General features: G+C 43.5%; 3 protein-coding genes and 1 non-coding gene across 4 annotated transcripts; 1 reads left to right on the top strand and 3 right to left on the bottom strand.

The window, feature by feature from the left end:
• LOC8058952 (protein ABHD11) lies at positions 1,797-4,512 on the bottom strand. The gene is made up of 5 exons (XM_002458763.2): positions 4,102-4,512; positions 3,769-4,007; positions 3,244-3,356; positions 2,462-2,602; positions 1,797-2,322 (listed from the first exon to the last, which is right to left on the bottom strand). Exons 1-5 carry the CDS (start codon positions 4,376-4,378, stop codon positions 2,064-2,066), a joined length of 1,029 nt encoding a protein of 342 aa, XP_002458808.1. The 5' UTR covers positions 4,379-4,512; the 3' UTR covers positions 1,797-2,063.
• TRNAL-UAG lies at positions 5,719-5,798 on the bottom strand. The gene has a single exon. It is a non-coding gene; the product is annotated as a tRNA-Leu (tRNA).
• LOC8058953 lies at positions 5,884-6,957 on the top strand. Its single transcript, XM_002456632.2, has 3 exons — positions 5,884-6,334; positions 6,444-6,497; positions 6,569-6,957. The coding sequence occupies exons 1-3, from the start codon at positions 6,077-6,079 to the stop codon at positions 6,800-6,802; spliced, it is 546 nt and encodes a 181-aa protein (XP_002456677.1). The 5' UTR covers positions 5,884-6,076; the 3' UTR covers positions 6,803-6,957.
• LOC8062363 (sorting nexin 1) lies at positions 6,940-12,067 on the bottom strand. The gene is made up of 11 exons (XM_002458764.2): positions 10,878-12,067; positions 10,637-10,771; positions 9,820-9,955; positions 9,547-9,680; positions 8,885-8,956; positions 8,564-8,723; positions 8,125-8,258; positions 7,940-8,008; positions 7,769-7,848; positions 7,506-7,566; positions 6,940-7,407 (listed from the first exon to the last, which is right to left on the bottom strand). The coding sequence occupies exons 1-11, from the start codon at positions 11,724-11,726 to the stop codon at positions 7,198-7,200; spliced, it is 2,040 nt and encodes a 679-aa protein (XP_002458809.2). The 5' UTR covers positions 11,727-12,067; the 3' UTR covers positions 6,940-7,197.

Genomic DNA, 18,455 nt, shown 5'->3' on the forward strand with positions numbered 1-18,455 from the left:
TTCTGTTGGTTATGTCTTTTGTGGTAGAATCCGTCCACAATCCGATGCGCCTTGTTCGTTTGGCTGATAAGCTATGACAAAAAATATTGTTAGGCCTTGTTTAGTTCCTCAAAAATTTTGCAAAATTTTTCAGATTCCCCGTCACATCGAATCTTTAGACGTATGCATGGAGTATTAAATATAGATGAAAATAAAAACTAATTGCACAGTTTGGTCAGAATTGACGAGACGAATCTTTTGAGCCTAGTTAGTCCATAATTGAAATTTGTCAAATACAAACGAAAGTGCTACTATTCCTATTTTGCAAAAAAAAAAATTTGGAAGTAAACAAGGCCTTAGCTAATTTATTGTGAGAAAAAAACATTGCTGAATGACTGGCAAATTCGGCTGATAAACTCAAACGAACATATTGAATTCTTGACTTCACAACAACATTATTCTTTTCATGGTAGATGAAGTGGCCATTGATAGCGAGACGCCTATAATAACTTTGTCAATCTCGAAATTATCCAGATTGATATCTAGAATGAGAGCATGTGTGCATTTCTAGAGATAACCAAGCAAAATTTCTAAGATAACCAAGCAAGCGTGCTTGCTTGTATATGAGTGTAGCATTTGTACTGAGATACAAAGATCCCTCTCAGAATGAGTTAAGAAATGGTAAGCGCAACGTGTTGCTATAAAAGAAAGAAGGAAAAAATGCACAGAACTATCTTGTGAGGAAATAAAATGAAGGGAAGAAATCAAATCCTATCTAACGTTGTGAGCTTCTATGACCCTCAGGTATGTGGTCTCGATGGCTTTCGACAAATTTTCTTTTGTGACTAGTGTGTGTCTTGGAGAAACATGTTCTATGTTAGGTTGCAAACCATGAAGATGAAAGTGTACTCAAATGGCGATGACAAACAAAATCAAGGACACCTTGACATATGTGGCTTTTTGTGTGTTTTGAAAAAACAAGTGTCAACGTCGTCAGACCACAATACATGAAGATCAATGTATCCCCATATGTTAAGGAGGAGGCGATAAAGAACTCAAGACTAAAGATGAAGATTGTTCAAGAGTCAAGCAAAGCAATCTGGGACTCAAGAACAAAGGACTCAGAAGAGATCAAGTTTTGCGATAAAGATTTGAGATTGAAGATCTTTTATAGAGTTGAGCGTCGCCAGAAGGTGATTTTAGCACATGGAGCTTGACCAAGTGTTTAGTGTGCATGGTGGTGCAATCTTGATGAACAAATGACCTAGAGAGCTTCGGCATGTAGTAAGGAATCCAATGAAACAAGTTTCACCTCAATCAAAACTTTTGGACAATTTGGAAGTGAAACCAAAAGAAGGGAATTCACAGAAGGGACAGTCCGACTCTAATATAAATTATATTTTTGCTGAGTTGTAGGATCAATTTTAGTTTGTTTTGAGACCTTCGGAGCTTGTTCACATCATGGTTTGATGTAAACTTAAAAGATCTAAGTTTGGTTTTGATAATTTAGTGACAACCGATACTAATGCTTTCAATTAATTTGTGATTGAGCTAGGGTCCATATCAAGATAGTGCGCAAGGTTAGAAGATGGTTGAGAGGATCGAGCCATATGGAGCAAGCTCACACTTGAGCCTTCAATTGCCGTGTGCATATATCAGATATTCACATCACATAAAAAACATGCATGAACCAAATAAGGCAACAATTCGCAAGACAAAAAAAAACCAAATAAGGCAACAAAAAATTCACTATGGAAGCCCAGTAACAAAGACCAGAGATCTATATGTTCTCACCGTACATTAGGTTAGATAAAAGATAGATAACACAATCATCAACACGCATGCAAACTTTGTGATTGAAAAAGTGAATGTGCAAGGAAAAGCGATAATATTAAGCACTGATCTCCTTTTTTTATAACATCCAATAATCTGCAGAAAGAGAGCACAGGATTATGTATACTTTTCTCTCTATTATTAACAGAAGGGTGATTCTGGTTGGGCAACAATATGAGAGAAGAAACGTTATCCTGGGTTGTCAAACTTAATATGTCACACTAAATGAATGTTCCAATTGAAGGTACCACTCAATTTTGAACAGCTGATAGAAAGTTAGGAACCATGATCTCGAGTAGTCCTTTGGGATTGTCCACATGAACCCAGTGGCCAGAGTTGGGGAGAACGTGAAGTGACACTTTTCCTATGTCAGTCTTGGACTCTCTCCTGGCTAATGCTTTTAGCCTTTGAACATCATCAGGGACCCATCGATCACTGTGCTCTGCTTGCACTATTGCAATCTCCAAATCCTTAGGTGGGTGTTCCAAAAGTGCCCAATAGTCCCTTTCCCTGAAAATTAACAATATTTGAACCAGCAACATAAATTAACAGCAAAGCATAGGCCTGCCTGACGTTATGATTCATGAAACAGTAATTCTTGATACTCATGAATAATACACAGTTACACGAGAACTTCACTAAACTTTACCTATAAGAACTAAACATGTCTATGGCAGCCTGAAGATCAAAAGCCCAGGTCACATGATCGTTGTCCTTCTTCAGGTTACTGCCAATCCATTCTGAAAGAGACTTTGAAAATCCAAGACTGAGCATGTGGTCGACAACCCACCTGGTGGCATGAGCATTAAGGATATGAACACATGTAAACCATTTAACATGTGCAGTTCCAGACACTACTCATGCTAAACATTCAGAAAGGTCAAAAAAATTTCCTATTCTTGAACACTAATAGTTGCTTGCCAGATTGAATCTATAATGAAAAGAAAATCATTGACCTTCAGGCTTCAGGCATCACAAGAGCATATTTCAAGTTTTCAGTGGACTATTCTGGACTGTAACTCAGAAGTGATTTGATGAAGGTCCATATCCTAGAATCTACGAATACACGATCATCACTCATTAACATTAAGAAACAAAATTGTCCAAGACACACATACCTTCTTTCTAAACCTGCTATGTTATCAAAACTGTTGTTAAAAATGTTCTACCCAAATTTTGCAACCACCCAGACCTTCTTTATAAACAGTTACTGTATGTGGTCCATGTGGTTATAGCCTATGGTTGACAAGAGTATACTTATGAAATCACAACCCCACTTTCACAATTTATTCTTCATCTGTACCATTATTATCTCTATGTTGGTGCTGTTATCTGACAGAGTGTTAGTCTATATACCCATGTAGCTATATATATAAATACAAAGGTAGCAAGAATGACTAAACCTCAGCAAGGGGAGGGGCGAGATAGTACTTGCGTGATGGAAGTGAAGAAGGAAGACTTGCTAGTGTTTGCAAAACTCGTTCAACTTCACCATCACTGTTATCAGTTTCTACTTGTCCAGGGACTGAATCAAGGACCCAGAGCTGTTCTGCATCGAAGGAAAATATAACATAGTGATACATATCATGTCCTCTTATCCAGTAACATGCACTGTATGCATGAACAACAACCACAATCCCACAGATGAGGAATTTATTCAAAGAGATGAACCTATAACACTGTGATACTAAAACAAAGGATCAAGGACGAGAAGTAAAGAACTACAAGAATATGACAGTTGTACATTCATGGCAGAAGCAGCAAAGAAATTGTCCAAAACCATACTGTAACTTATACTCAAATTCCAAGTACACGATAAAAAGAATGTCCTAAGTATTAACCTATAGAAGCATGAAATTCCAGTTTTCCACAGACAACTAGTTATCACATCATTTTGAGTTAGAGAAAGCAAAACAATCTTTAAACCATGCCAAAACTAACAATGGTTGCTCCCACCTGTTTAGGAAGATCAGCAGAATCTCCATACACACCACGAGAGCAGCTCTCCGCAAAATCTAGTGCCACCTTTCCACCCATGGAGTGACCCACAACAACATCCGGCCATGGCCAACCACGGGCCTTCACCAAATCGGCGAGGTCCTTAGCAGCAGTAGATATGTTGTGCGGTGGACCGAACCCCTTGATCCCAGCCGACCTACCATGGTTCCTCAGATCCACGAGAACCATCCTCCATTCTGCACAGCAGTACACAGACGGAGCCTCAAACAATTCAGCTCTGAAAAATGAGGAAATCAGTGTGCTTCATTATTGCACTACTGAAGGGGATACCGTCTGAAGGGGAGCGGTTATGGAGTTCGGAGACGAGGGCGCGAGAGAAGGAGCGCCAGTTGCGGCCGGAACCGAGGAGGCCGTGCAGGACGAAGGCCGTGGCGGTAGGCGGCTTCTCGGGCGACAGCTGGATCTCGTCGAAGGCGAGGGTTTCGGTCTGCTGGGAGGTGACCGAGTGGACAGGCGAGGAGAGGAGGAGACGCCACGGAGAACACCCGGAGGAGGACGAGAGGAGGCGCGAGCGGAGGGAGGACGAGGCCCGCAGAGACGCCGCCATGGCCGATCGCGTCGCGGGAGCCCTGTCCGAGGCCGCGGCGCCGTTGCGAAGCAGCAGCGATGGTCCGTTACCAAAGGGGCTTGGGTCGCTTAACCAGTTCGGGCGGGCCGAAAGAAAGGAAAATGATGGGGGAAGAACTCAATTCGTGGCTTCGTGCCAATGCCAAGAACTGATAGTTGTAGCGCCCCCCACCCCCCCCCCCCCCCCAAAAAAAAAAAAAGAGCTACAAATTAAATTGGTGCCAAAACAAGAAACAAACAAAAAAAGATGGACGAAATTTTTTTAGCATCACTTCAAATAGGCATCAGATGTGTGCAATGTAAAAAGTGGTGCTAAAATGATCTCTCTCTTAATTGAGTATCACTTTAGCTACGATGCATTGGAGGGCCTTAACTAGTTCAGGCCGAAAGAAAGAAAAAGGAGGGAGGGAACAAATTTCGTGCCAAGAAGAAAAGATGTTGAAAAAAACCAACAACTATAGTTACCAAAAAAAGGAGGAAAAACTCAATTCATGCCAAGAAAGAAAAGGAAGAAAGAAAGAGAAAAAAGGTGGAGGAAAAAAAATTCAACATCACTTCAAATAGGCATCACATGTTGCAATGTAAGAAGTGGTTCTAAAATCATCTCTCTCCTATTTAAATATCACTTTGGCTACACGGTGTGGAGGACCTTAACTAGTTCGGGATGAAAGAAAGAAAAAGGAGGAGAAAAAACTTAATTCATGCCAAAAGAATGTAGGAAAAAACTGAAAGCTATCGGTGTTTGCTTTAGATTAAAGCCGCAGCCGCTATGACTTTTATAGTTCAATCTATATCACTGTGGTTGCAGCTTTAATCTGAATTGAATACCGTAATAAGTTACCATAAAGGAGAGAAAAACTAATTCGTGCCAAAAAAGAAAGAAAGAAAAAAATATAGAGGAAAAAATCAACGTCACTTCAAATAGGCATCACATGTTGCAATGTAAGAAATAGTGCTAAAATCATTTCTTCCCTATTTGGCTATACGTTGTGGAGGGCTTTAACCATTTAGGGCAGAGAGAGAGAGTGAGAGAGAGAGAGAGAACTCAGTTCTTGCCAAGAAAAAAAAAGATGTAGTCAAAATCTGCCGGCTATAGTTTTCCAAAAAAAGAAAAATAAATGATGAAAGAAAAAAGAAAAAACAAACAATGAAAGAAAGAAAAAAAATGGAGTTAAAAAAGGGGGAAAAAAGAAAACAAACAATGAAAGAAAGAAAAAAGATGGAGTAGAAAAAGAAAAAAGAGATGGAGTAAAAAAAAAAGAAAAAAAGTTGGAGTAAAAAAGAAAAAAAAGAGGAAAAGAAACAAAAGAAAAAAAATGATGACAGTTGTGGGATTTGAACCCACGCCCTTTCGGACCAGAGCCTAAATCTGGCGCCTTAGACCACTCGGCCAAACTGTCATTTGATGTTATTTGAAGCTCTTGGTTTTATTTATTCGCTAGTAAACATCCGTACTTGTCGCTCAGCCAACGGACAGGATCGTTTGACGAAACGTTAGCCGCCAGGTCGAGCAAACCACACACACTGACGCACCCCGTGAGACGTGAGGCCGAGCCGTTCGCTTCAGGCCCATCAGCTTATCCATTCTTGCCCTCACGATTCTCACGAACGAATACACAGCGCTCCCTCGAAGAGAGAGCGTGATTGCGCAGCTGCAGCTTTGCAAAGGCGGCAGCAGATGTTGCTGACTCGTCTACCTAGCTCGTCAACAGCGCAGCAGAGGCATGCGTGCGCCGGCAAGTCCCACCTCCGCGGCGCCGCATGCTGGAGGAAGCGTGAGAAGCTCCCCGGCTTGAGGGCCGTCAAGCCGCCGCGCGCCGCTCCAGGGAAAGGCGGCATTGTCCCGGCCAGCGACGATGACGACGGGGTCAGCCTCGGCACCGTGAAGCTGCCGGGCAACATCGACATCGCTCGCTTCGAGTCCTTGCTCTTCCAGGTTTGCCTTTGTTCGTGCCGTGCCTGAAAAGAGTACTAGCTCCGTGCATCATTTTTCTGTGCTTTCTAGCGTAGTAGTAACTGAGACTGAACCTGTTTGACACTGGCAGTGGGGGAACAGCCTCTGCCAAGGCGCCAACCTGCCACTTCCGGTGCCTCTCAAGGTAAGCGGCTGATATGACTTGCCAATCCTGATTTCTTCACCTGATGGGGAAAAAAAATCGTGTGCAACCAGGTGGACAAGGTTGAGGGCGGCATCAGGCTAGGGTTCATCGCGGTGGACAACGGCGCGACGCAGACGCTGGTCTACATCGACTGCCTGGTTTCTCCGGCGCCGGACGGCTCCGGGCTGGTATTCCAAGCGATCAGGAACGGTCCAATGAAGGACAAGCAGCCACCTGGGGAGCCCAGGATCATGAGAAGCCTCCTTGAGGCTCTCCAAAAGTGCATTCAGATTGCTCAAGTTTGACCGTGTAAATGGCACACGATTAAGGGCCGCATCTCTGTAACTACTAAGAGCCCTCTGAATCCTGTTGTTCTAGTTCTCTCATGAGCACTTGAGGAATAAAACAAATCAAGCTAAGAAAGCTACAGGAAATTGCACCATGGTACAGCATTTCTTCATTATTGATTATATCATTATTACGTGGTTCCAGTAGCTATGTCAATTGATCTAAAGAAAAGAAGATGGTTACAAGCTCAAACAGCAAGAAATGATGTCAACTGAATCTAACAGATGGAGCATTTCCAAACCGCAGTTCAAGTATACAGGAATCAGTGTCAAAACAGGCTGGGGAAAAACAGCCTAAAAATCAACAGCTGCCAGCCCCTATCCCAAACATCACGAGGAAACACAAATCACATTTACGATGTGGAACAAGCTTCAAGCTTTGGGAGGATGCTGCGCCAAGCATCAGCAATGTCTTTGGCTAGCTTAGCCTGACCCTTGGCAAACTCATGGAATGCGAGTCCAATATCAGCCGTCTTTTGCTCCTGGAAACGAGCGAGCTCTTCATTCATTAGTCTAACTATGTGTTCAAACTTCTTTGTGGCCTCCTCACTGTCTGCTTTCAACTGTAAGAACAACAAGACATCAGTGAACGAAAACTTCTGTAAACCTCATCAACAAGACTGCATCAAGAATTCCTCAATGAGAAGTTACAGCAACTTGCCTCTCTAAACTCAGACTCTGCTTCGGCATACTTCTCAGGGTTCATGAACTTCAATTTTTCACTGCAGTGAGAACAGCATTAGAAAGTTCCATGAGATCAGCACTATATATACTAATAAATTTGGGAGTCCTATTTGGTTGAGAATCCTGAATTTGGTATTGCAAACACACAGGGATTCCTATTTTCCTGATTATTACTTAACATTATATATTCTAGACAGGGCAGTGGGCAGGAAAATGGAAAATGGACTATGCAATACGTACAGGTTAAGCTCTTTATACTTCCTCTCCTGATCCAAATCAAAGTGCTGCCTGAAAGCATTGGCTCGATCCAGCATAGTGGCCTGTAATGAACCCCAATTTAGTAAAATTCTGAAATTACAACAAATAATAAATACCATAGAGATATGCTGAGAGAGGGAGAGAAATGCTCACTTTTATAGATTGTACAGCACGCACATAATCTTTCAAGGGTTCTTCAAAGTTAAAGAGAAGGTTGTCTGCCTACAGTAGAAGCGGGTCGGCATCATCAGGTCACAGAAACATCAATAATTCAATATAAACTGTTCCATAAGATATCTAGTACAAAGCAGTACTATGTAAGAGCATATCATGATTACCTCTCTTTGCAGCTTTATTGACAACATCTCTGACTTAGAACCAACTTCAGAAAACACCTTTTCCATCAAATCTCCTTCACAAGCACCTAAAAGCTTAATTGCCTTTCCGAAGTCCGCCAAGGATTGCCCAAGTTCTAATGAATCGAAATTAGACTGTAACTCATCTTGCTATTCAATTAAACAACCAAGAAAGAAAATTGAGGGTCTTATTGATGGTCTTTGAGTTTAGTTCCTCATGATGTTTAAGCCAGATTATTTATTTATTTTTGGAAATAGATATTTAGAACAAGCATTATTTGTGTGCTGAAATTACATTTTATGGATTGTTCAAAACAATTTCACAATGAAAAAGAAATTGCAAAGTTGCAAGGTGTTTTAAACACAAAGAAACTCAAAGAAATAAATGAGGGGCTATTTTTCAAAGGACCAACTGATATACCTCTGTGTCTTTTCACAAGACGGTATGCTTGTTTTTGGGCCTCTGCTAAATGATTTTCTAGCTCAAATATGTAATTTTTAAGCTTCTCATATTCAGGACTAGATTCCTCCACAGGCTTTTCTTTTCCCAGAACAACATCACTGACTTTTGACTGTACATCCTAAAAAAATGATGCCACGATTGTTAATTTGTGAATATGATATCAATAGTCAGAGGGAAGGAGACATTATACAGCATAATGTTGGTTATAATCATGTAAAAACTAAGAACAGGGTTCAGAAAGTAGCAAGGATGTCTCATTGGACATACGAGAGACAGTACCTTAAACATCTGTAAGAAATCTGCTGGTTTCTTAAAAATACCAGTCTCGTAAGATCTTGCCCTATCCATTATCTGCCTCAAAAGCATAGGAAAAAGAAACATGAGCAGAAGGAATGTCATCAAAACCAACAATGAATTATTTAGTCAAAAGGAGAGATGCAAGGCATGGATTCATGGATATAGAAAGTTATAAGACAAGCATGAAGAGAGTGCTAAGCCTGTCAGGTAGAAGGTTGCAATTGCAAATGACTATTGCAAAGTCAGTAGTTGAATTCATATAACATACTAAAACTATCAAACCTTCACAGCCGATATATCTGACTTACTAGTTATTTATGTTGTGATGACGGATATTTCAGCATGAAATCAGGTCAAATGATCACTAGACACAAGAGTTATGTGGCTATTAGCAGCTATCCTAAGGACATTTATGCATATCATACCAAAAGAATTTAATCGAAAGAAAATGCCAAAATATTTATAATTCACATTTCTCAAAAATAATAAATACTAAAATTTTCTAAGAACCATGAGTTTATGAAAACAAACTTAAACTAATTAAGTATCGATTTCATGATGAACCTATCCAACAAAGTTTTGAGTCAATAAGAGTAACAAGAAAAGACACAGCAGGCTGCTGCTGTGCATTGAAATGTTTTTACCTCTTCATCTGCCTGCAAAAATGTCCTCAAGACATCACTTTGCTTGAGTTCAGGGTGTGAAGCTATCCTGTTAACGAATAAATCCAGAGCTTGACGCCGCAATTCAATGAACTCCTTGCTAAACCGGAATTTCTCTTAAGGAAAAGAATAGAAATAGATCAGTAAGCAAAGCACATGCATTATTGCTACATCTATTCAGCAATCTAGAGATTTCCCGTCCTCAAGAGATTAAATGAAAAACATAGATACGGAAATCATAATTTGGGACCTTACCAACAGCATTCTTCTCCGGAAGGGGAGGTATAAAAACGCCTTTGTACCTCTCAGCAAGCCGGTCATGCAACCATTCAAAATCACTATAGCGTCGAATAACAATTTTCTCTGGTCCCTCAAATTCAGGGAGGTTGGTCTGCAGAAACAAATGTTACTAGCTTGGCAAATCAACAAGTGTTGAATGTGAAGACAAGTCCCATATGTTCGTACAAGAGAAGTGCATAGAAACTGGCTATTAGACATAAGATTATCATGCCGTTCCCATTGTTAAGTAGCTTAGATAGCATCTTTCTTCTAATTGATAGTGTTTTGATCTCTTATTGAAACTTAAATATACATTTTTTCACAAACTCCAACACACAGCCAATTGTCAAGTCATAACACGACCTTCCTTCATAGCTCTAGCGCCACATAGTTTGTTCTTCATTGCCCCTGGACTTCAATGTTTCAGAAATACAAGTTGATTTCCCACTGTTTTCTTTCCCAAGCAAATATTTTGCTGATAGCTCTACTGATTAATGGTCTACTCAAACCTAGAACGACACATGAGTTTTGCAAACCAGTGAGCTCCAATACTACTGGATTACATCCAATATTAGTTCCAGATCTATATTAGGAGGTCATAATCCAAAATTAGAGTTCCACTGATCCAACTTTTACACCTCCACACACACTGTGCAAAAACTAAAATTAGGCAAGCCCGCACGGGAACAAGCAAAGCATATGCTCGATGAGCACCATGTTGCAAAAAATCAATCACTAAACCAGGAGCAACTCACGAGTGGTTTGGTAGCCGAGACCAAACACAGATTTTTACCCTGGTGATGACGCGGTAGGAGATGTAGGCCTGCACGCCGGTGCCCATCTTGACGGGATCCGTGACGGATATCGACAGGAACGGCGCCCCCGCCGCCGCCGCCGGCGACCGCGGGCTCTGTGACGAGCTCCTCTCCTGCGAGAGCCCCATAGACAGATTCAGCTCCAATTTCCAGCCGACCGAACCAATGGTCAGAAGCGCGGCAGAAGAGATGAGGCGGAGGAGCGGGTATAGTGGTTACCGGCGAGATCATGGCGAGCTTCGCGGCCAAGCCTCCTCTCCTCCTCCCTGGTGCGGCACGGCGAAGCGACGGGAAGAAGAGGACGACTTCACAAGAAAAGGGAAAGGATTTTTTTTTCCCTCGACTCGATTGTATTTTCCGTGGGTATTTTTGTTGTACATGGTTTGTTAGTTGTGGGATTACGCGGGCTTGACGAGTCCCGGCTCGGCCCGAGCCCGCACCGGTCACTGGGGGCCCAAGAGTGGCCGGTCTAGAATCGGATCCGTCGAAAAGGCGCACGAATCTCAACGCCCTGGCAAGATCTCTTGCCTCGCCTCTCGTCTTCTCCGAATGGCTGGCTCCGCCACAGACTCGTGGACCCCAAGCCTGCATCGGCACGCCTCCCATTAAATTCTCGCTGATCACCTGCGCGCTCGTCGCCGTCTCGCCACCTCTCACCAGTGACGTGACATCTCCCCCACCCTCACAGTCACACTGGCACACGCGACGGCACACGCTCAGCTCAGCCATGGATCGCGCGCGGCACAGGAGCTCCCTCAGCTCCGAGCGCTTCCTCGGCTCCTTCGTCCGCCCCGCAGCCGCCGGCGAACAGTCTGCGTCTACGGCCTTCGAGCTTGACGAGGACGACCTCTTCTCCGCAGGATCCGGCTCGCCCGAGCCGCCGCAGCCGGTGCGCCGCCCACTCATCCTGTCCTCCGTCCGCCCTGCAAACCCTAGCCCTCTTCCACGCCTACGCCGCCCGCCGGAGGGCATCCTGGACGCCCTCCCCGAGCGCCGCCGCTCGCCGCCTCCGTCCTCTTCGTCGACGTCCTCGTCCCCCGCTTCCCCGGCTGCGGCCCCTGCCCGCATGATCCCCGCCGTTCCCCGCCCGGCGCCGTATATGCCGCAATCATTGCCGGTCAACGTCCCTGTGGCGCGGCTGCGGAAGCCGCCCGTGGTGATGGTGATGGGGGAAGCGGAGGATGAAGACGACGAGATGCTACCGCCGCACGAGATGGTAGCGCGCGCCCGGGCTCGGGAGTCGCCGATGACGACGTTCTCGGTGCTGGAGGGAGCCGGCCGCACGCTGAAGGGACGGGATCTCCGCCAGGTACGCAATGCTGTGTGGCGGAGGACTGGATTCCTCGACTGACCCGTGCCGTTTGCACTGGCCAGTAGCCCTCAGGTAGATTGAAGTGATTGAAAATTTATATGTTTGGAGATCTGGTTGACATGTACATTAAGATGAACTATGTCACATGAGTGGTGCCTGTAAAACATGTCTGCTCTAGTACTTGTGAACTATTCATTTGGTGTGCTATGAGAATTAAGATGAACTATGTCACATGAGTGATTCTGTGTTTGTTAGGAGTAATTTACTGCAATAAAGAATAAGTTGTTCATTTTTTAGTTGTTCTACAATAACTAGAGGTGTCAATTTGTGTACATTGTCGTGATAGAGGAGTGCAGAAGATTGGTTCTATTTATGGATACTTGTCTTGGTTTCCTAACTTATTATAACCCCTCTGCATCCTGATTCTTCCATGAATTCTAGCGAAGCTGTAACCATAGGATGTGGAGATCAATTTGTAGATGAATAGCTTGTTCCTGTGTGACATAACGGTGGGATTATCTGGACAATATCATGTTAGTGATTTTTAGTTTAGCGAGTTCAACTTTTCAGGCTAGATATTACTACTTTGTACACATATATGACTATGTTTGGAAGCTTTATTTTCTTAAATGTGATCATTCCAATCCAATGAATACAAGTGAACCAAAAGGAAGATATCCATCAATCAATATAATTTAGGGCTTTGTATCTGTATTAAACAATAAATTCAAAAGCCAAGAAGTTTGCTCTCGTGATGCAACAGTAGCGTGATGAAAGTGATAAACTTCAGGGGAAATGAAACCCTGTAACGAGCCCCAGATTTGAAGCGGAGGTACTCTTCTTTAGGACGAAACCAGAGGGATATCTCTCCCTTGGGTTTTCAGTGGCTTGTGTGCTTACCTACTTGGCTACACTACTTCACCTTGAGACTTAGTCACCAATAAACCAAACTTTCCCTTCCCTCTAAATTTTGAGGAAAGAACAAGCTAAATGAAACTCTGTGTGAGATTCTAGGTCGGAATATGATTAAACCAGTGTCAAGTTTTGCTTTGCATCTTAGACTCTTAGTCATAAAGTATTTGCCGAATCGAATCAGGTATTCAACAAAACTGTTGCAGAGTAGGAGTACAGGTGAATATCTCTTATTGCACATTTGAGGTCTATTTCTGAGATTCTCAATATAGTTTGGAAAAAAAAATCATTGGGTAGGGGCTCAAATGGTCATTGAAAAAGAGAAACTACACCTTACCGAACTCCATGATTTATCACTAGATTGAACCAAAAGAAAATAGTGGCAATGTTCGTCACCACTTCCCAGCTGTGCTGGAGGAACGGGTCAGGTATATGTTCATAGAAAAGGTTAGAATTATATGTGAGGGTTACATGTTTCAGGTGTTATCCTTCTGCCCATTGTCTTACCTCTTCTCTATGCAATAATGCAAATCATTGATTGATTCTCCCCATGGTTTCAAAGGTGACTAGGCGTAACTAGACCACCAAGGCGAGCTCGTCTGGCTGGACACGCCTTTGAAACAGAGACTCTCCCAGTTAACAAGATCTCTGTATGTTTCAACCTGCTTTGCATGCTTTGATTTTCTAGATAGAAAACCTACCCTTGCTAAAGCCCAAAAGACTTGATACTGTAGTCAGGTCAGGTCCAGCCCATTACACCAATGATGATGTATTTGAACATTCTTTACCGAGAGGTTCAGTTCTTATACAATACAATAGCAAATGAATGCAAGAAAAAAGGCAAGTTTGTGGTGCTCATTTCAGCACTATGATTTTAGTGAAAAGTTGAGTGTTCATCGTCTTCTCAATAGATGGTATTTGTGGCGTGAATTCAGATGTTTGTTGCGAAAAAGAAAAGAGGATGAGAATTCTGTGAAAGACACTGAATTAGGCGCTGGGCCCTGCAATTCATAAAAGGATGAATTTTTTGTGCAAGACCTTGCAATTCTTGATTTCACAGTCTATGCAAATAGAAAACAGATAGAACCAACTGCAGGTATGCAGTATCATGCTTCCATGGATAGTTGAAGTAGTGCCACTTATATATCTGTGATGGTGGGCAGACAAACATGTCTCCTTCCATGTTTCATGTGTGTCCAAACTACATCATTTTAAGTTTCTGAAAAACATACTATTGTGAATAGCACAGAGTTGGTCAGCCGTCTAATTCTTGCTCTTGTTTTTGAAAGTCTCTTTGTTGCACCATCTCTGTGCTGTCCGTAGGCCGCAGTGCAGCCATGATAGAGCTGGAACAACTGCCTGGATGCCACCAAAACCCTGCTCCTTGCCAAAAAAAGGACTGGCAGCAGTGCGGCACTGAATTTCAGCATATATAAGATATCCAGGCTGGGAGGGGAATTTCCTGCTTGATTGCGCTATGGGGCTTTGGGCTCCATTCCCATGCTGTTTCAATCGAACAACGAATGTTACCTCACTGTTTTGCATCCGACCTGATTCTTTTCTCTCTTTTTTTTTTTGTTTTGAAACAAATTATCTTTTGCGCTATCGGGCTCAGAAGTCTGAACGCGTCGCAGTTACAAATCTGGAAAAAAGCGAGGTGTATTCGAGGATAGCAAAACCCCTTGCGACGGTGCCATCGCACAGCAGACGGCACGGTAAACGCCAAGCTGCGTGTAGTGTAGTAGCTGACACTGACAGACACACAACAGGATCCCGAACAAAGCGGTAGCTGCGGTTGACTCGAAAGCCCGTGAGGCGACCGTGTCCTGGTTGCGGTCGCCGTCAGCTCGGCGACGGCGACGCACTCTGCAGGCGGCACCGGGCCGCTTCGCTCCCGTCCTTGCCGTCGTCGTCCCCCGACGCAGTCCATGTCCGGCGGGCGGGCGGAGGTTCACATCCCACGAGCCAACAGCAGCGTCTTGCTGTGAGCTCCGCGAGATTCCCGCGTCTCCGTCCCGTCCCGTCCCGCCAGAGCGCCCACATTTCTCATCCAGACATCCCAGTCATCCTTCCTTGCTTCTCGCCTCGATCCAGTGAATCCGGTCGGACGAATCGTCTCGCTGCGGTGCACCGGCATTTATCGGCTATTGCCCGCCCGCCGTCAGCGCCAACGCAACGCAACGCAACCAGGGCCGCAGAAAAACGCGGCGAAAGCCCGGGCGCGCGGGCGCCACATTTTGACCGCAGCGATTCGCCTCATCAAGCGCACCTGGCAGCGCAGCAAAGCCCCCGGCCGGCACGCGTGGCCGCGTCGCGTCAGCAACAGGCAACTGGTAGTCTGGTACGCCAGCGCGGGGGTGGGGTGGGGTGGGGGGGCGCGCGTCGCCGTCGAGGTGAGCTGGTGCCTGCTGGTAAAACACACAACACCCGTTCTTCACTGCCGGTACGCCACGCCAGACACTACGGAGTAAACGGGCAGGACGCGGCGGGGAATTGAAGGGCGACTGGGTCCGGGTCCGTCTCTCCCAGCTCGCCCTCGCTGTCTCGCCGAGCGGGGAGGGAGCAGAAGAGCAGTCGTGCCCGGCGTCAAGGCGACATGGACACCAGTAGTATGATAATAATACGGCCAAGGTAAGGTCCAATGCCCGACCGTCCAATCTGCTTCTGGCCTGTGTGTTAAGGATTGATGGCCAGCTTTATGAACCAGTCAATTGACACTTTCATTCTGCGCACCCGCATGATGATGGTGCACATGCACGTCCACGGTAATTATAACGCGGTTACACTTTCTCGCTTTATTACTCCGGTACGTAGCATGTAGCTAGCGTTTCGACTAACGAGCACTTGGCCAATTCGAGAGGGAAAAAAACGAGCACTTGGCCACTTACCTCGTTTCGTATAGCTTCCTCCCGTCCCGAATGTGGTGAACTCGAGTCGACAGTGAGAGCTTGTTTGTTGTTCTTATGGATAAATCTTTAGGTAATTGATAGAATAACTTATCTCGGTGTATATACCTTGATAGTTAAGTTGGGTATTGCGATTCGTTATTACAAAGCTACAATCATAACGCACCGTATAAAAAAATACAAAGTGTCGTAAATGTGGCAATATAAATTCAAATTGTACTACGAAATCCATGTTTAGATCTCTTTATAATTATAGGAATGAAAAAAAACTCTTAGGATTAAAGCTTTGTCCCCAAATAACTGTCGTCCCTTATCAATATGGGTTTACAACCTATGTCTTGAGTCCCACAGGTGACTTTAGCCTTTTCCTCTCACTGTAGACTCAGTTCATTTAATGGTTCAGTTGTTAAAGGACTATTGTACACATGGGTGTTAGAGTCTTTCTTTCCATTCTTCTTGGTAACTGAGTCCAAGGCTACAATGACAAATATAAAGAGACAGAGGGAGTATGTCTTTTCCTCAGAGTATATGCTATCAATTACAGTGTGAAACTCGAACAACTCTTTTGCGCGCACACCTTGCTTTTTTTATCTATCCTATATGCCACTACCTCTTAATATTACATAAAGTGTTGTCTTGTAGAAACAATGTTATTGTGGTTTACGCCTATTTTCCAACACAAGAACTTGCTTCGGCCAAGTTTTTTTAGACACCAGAACTTGATAGTTGGTTTCTTTTAATGCAGAACATAAAACCAAATCTTGAAACATTTCCTAGACATAAGAGCCAATCTAACTCCTTTTATCAGGGTCAATGGCCATGATAAAATTTCATAATCCATTGGCAAAACATTGTTCATTCCTAAACTTCAGATCATACTCCATTGACAACTGCGATTTTTCTCCTACAAAATCATGTAGGTTGATGAACTAAAAAAAAACTACATCAATGGCTGCGACTTTAATCTCAAGCGAACAAACCAAAAAAAAATCCACACAGTGCTTTTGCATATCCATCTACTAATGCTAAAGGCATGAAAAAAAAAGATGTCGTATATGTTCGTCCACATATAAAGCAGAGCAATTTAAGTTGAATGCGGGCATTGTCCTCGTTTCTTGACAAGACACCATGGCGAGCACAGGCTTCATCAATTGACCCATACAAGTCATCCTGTGACAACTAGGACTAGTTCAAAGTGCTAGATACTCATGCATGTAGTCGCATAGTGCCTGTGATTTGGTAGTACGGTGTAGTAGATTATTAGGATACGCCCGCGCGCGTGATTGACTTGTTAAAGCAGCCCCACCAAGAAAAGCAGCAGAAAACAATAATAAAGGAGATAAAAAGGCAGTGTGTGGTGTGTTCGTGTACGAACGCGCGCGCGTAGGACTTTTGGAACTCAGGATCCTGTGATGACCTACGAAGCACGTAAAATACTGTATGTGTTTTGGTCGGACGCGTTTTGCCGGGGTGACAGGGAGATGGCACGGCTGATATGGACGACACACGACGACCAGCGCGACCTGACGGAGCAGCTCTCGATCACACACCCGCCGACGTACGGCACACACACAAAAAAGAATGGGAGCCCTAAGTGGCGAAGCTAAAATAAATTAGAGAAAGTATCTTTGTTTTATAGGTGTAAAAATTTATATTATAGTAAAAATATATTTCTAATACTGATTCTTTAAATTTTTGTGTGTGCCTAGATATCCACAAGTTACAACGTGACTTCGACCCTGGGTGTGCTAGTGTGTTTTCTTTATAACCTGATGTTCTTAGTGGTTTTTAAGTTTTATTTAATCAAATTTTATCCTAATTGGCATCTTTTTGTGACCGGTACCGGGTCTACATTTGCAGTAGAAAAGTGACGCATTCATTTGCATTCCTGGCCTTTGTCTAAGTTATCCTCTGGTTCCTTTTTGATTGAGACATGGTGGAAACTAGTAGAGTAGATGAAAGCACTAGCTGAATTGTTTTCTTTTTTAAATAAACGTTATCATCTTTGCAGTGCTGGTGCTGCAAAAAAACGTCAATCTAGGGGCACATATACTAGATACAAGTATTTCAGACAAAAGTAAACTTTTCGAAATGAATAATAGGCAGGCCGGCCCGGTAAGATAATAAAAAAAGTCTACACGCGTAAAGTAAAAAAGAAAAAGAAACTACGATTGCAATGCACGACAAAAGTTAACTTTTCAAGTGCAATTTGTCAACAGTTAGTCAGATACAGCTCCCTTTTTTAGTTAAAGTGGTAGAGTATTTAATAGCTCTAGTAAGACAACGAGTACGTCCGAGGTTTTTATTTCCTTTTCACATAATCATCAGTTATCTGTACCGTGACTAGTAGAGGAGCTCCTCTCGCTCTATGGTCACATATTTGAATTCGAAGTCTGTACTCGGCGATCGATATTCTTCTTTCAGATACATCCTGTGGACGCAACCGGAAAACGTGCAACACAGAGCATAGCATGAGTCAGGGAACAGACAAACAATTCAGAAGGCCGGACCAATTCATGGGCATATCCTATTCCTATATAGGCTGCTCCCCAGTTCCCCACAGTGGCATCTATCGGATTACTACAGTTACAGGCTTTACAGGTGTTAATCAAAACTGAAAGGACTCGCTCTCGTTAATTTATTCGTTTGTCTTATAAATCGTATTTT

This window comes from Sorghum bicolor, chromosome 3, assembly GCF_000003195.3.
Source record: "Sorghum bicolor cultivar BTx623 chromosome 3, Sorghum_bicolor_NCBIv3, whole genome shotgun sequence".
NCBI classification, from domain to species: domain Eukaryota; kingdom Viridiplantae; phylum Streptophyta; class Magnoliopsida; order Poales; family Poaceae; genus Sorghum; species Sorghum bicolor.

Coding starts and splice junctions, on each gene's coding strand:
- LOC8058952 (XM_002458763.2), bottom strand. CDS start 4,378: ATGGCGGCGTCTCTGCGGGCCTCGTCCTCCCTCCGCTCGCGCCTCCTC. Junction 2,603..3,243: donor TCTTCACTTCCATCACGCAA/GTACTATCTCGC, acceptor TCATGCCACCAG/GTGGGTTGTCGACCACATGC. Junction 2,323..2,461: donor GACATGTTTAGTTCTTATAG/GTAAAGTTTAGT, acceptor GTTAATTTTCAG/GGAAAGGGACTATTGGGCAC.
- LOC8058953 (XM_002456632.2), top strand. CDS start 6,077: ATGTTGCTGACTCGTCTACCTAGCTCGTCAACAGCGCAGCAGAGGCAT. Junction 6,335..6,443: donor TCGAGTCCTTGCTCTTCCAG/GTTTGCCTTTGT, acceptor TGACACTGGCAG/TGGGGGAACAGCCTCTGCCA. Junction 6,498..6,568: donor CACTTCCGGTGCCTCTCAAG/GTAAGCGGCTGA, acceptor GTGTGCAACCAG/GTGGACAAGGTTGAGGGCGG.
- LOC8062363 (XM_002458764.2), bottom strand. CDS start 11,726: ATGCGGGCAGGGGCCGCAGCCGGGGAAGCGGGGGACGAGGACGTCGAC. Junction 8,009..8,124: donor CAATAAAGCTGCAAAGAGAG/GTAATCATGATA, acceptor CTTCTACTGTAG/GCAGACAACCTTCTCTTTAA. Junction 7,849..7,939: donor GTGCTGTACAATCTATAAAA/GTGAGCATTTCT, acceptor GGTTCATTACAG/GCCACTATGCTGGATCGAGC.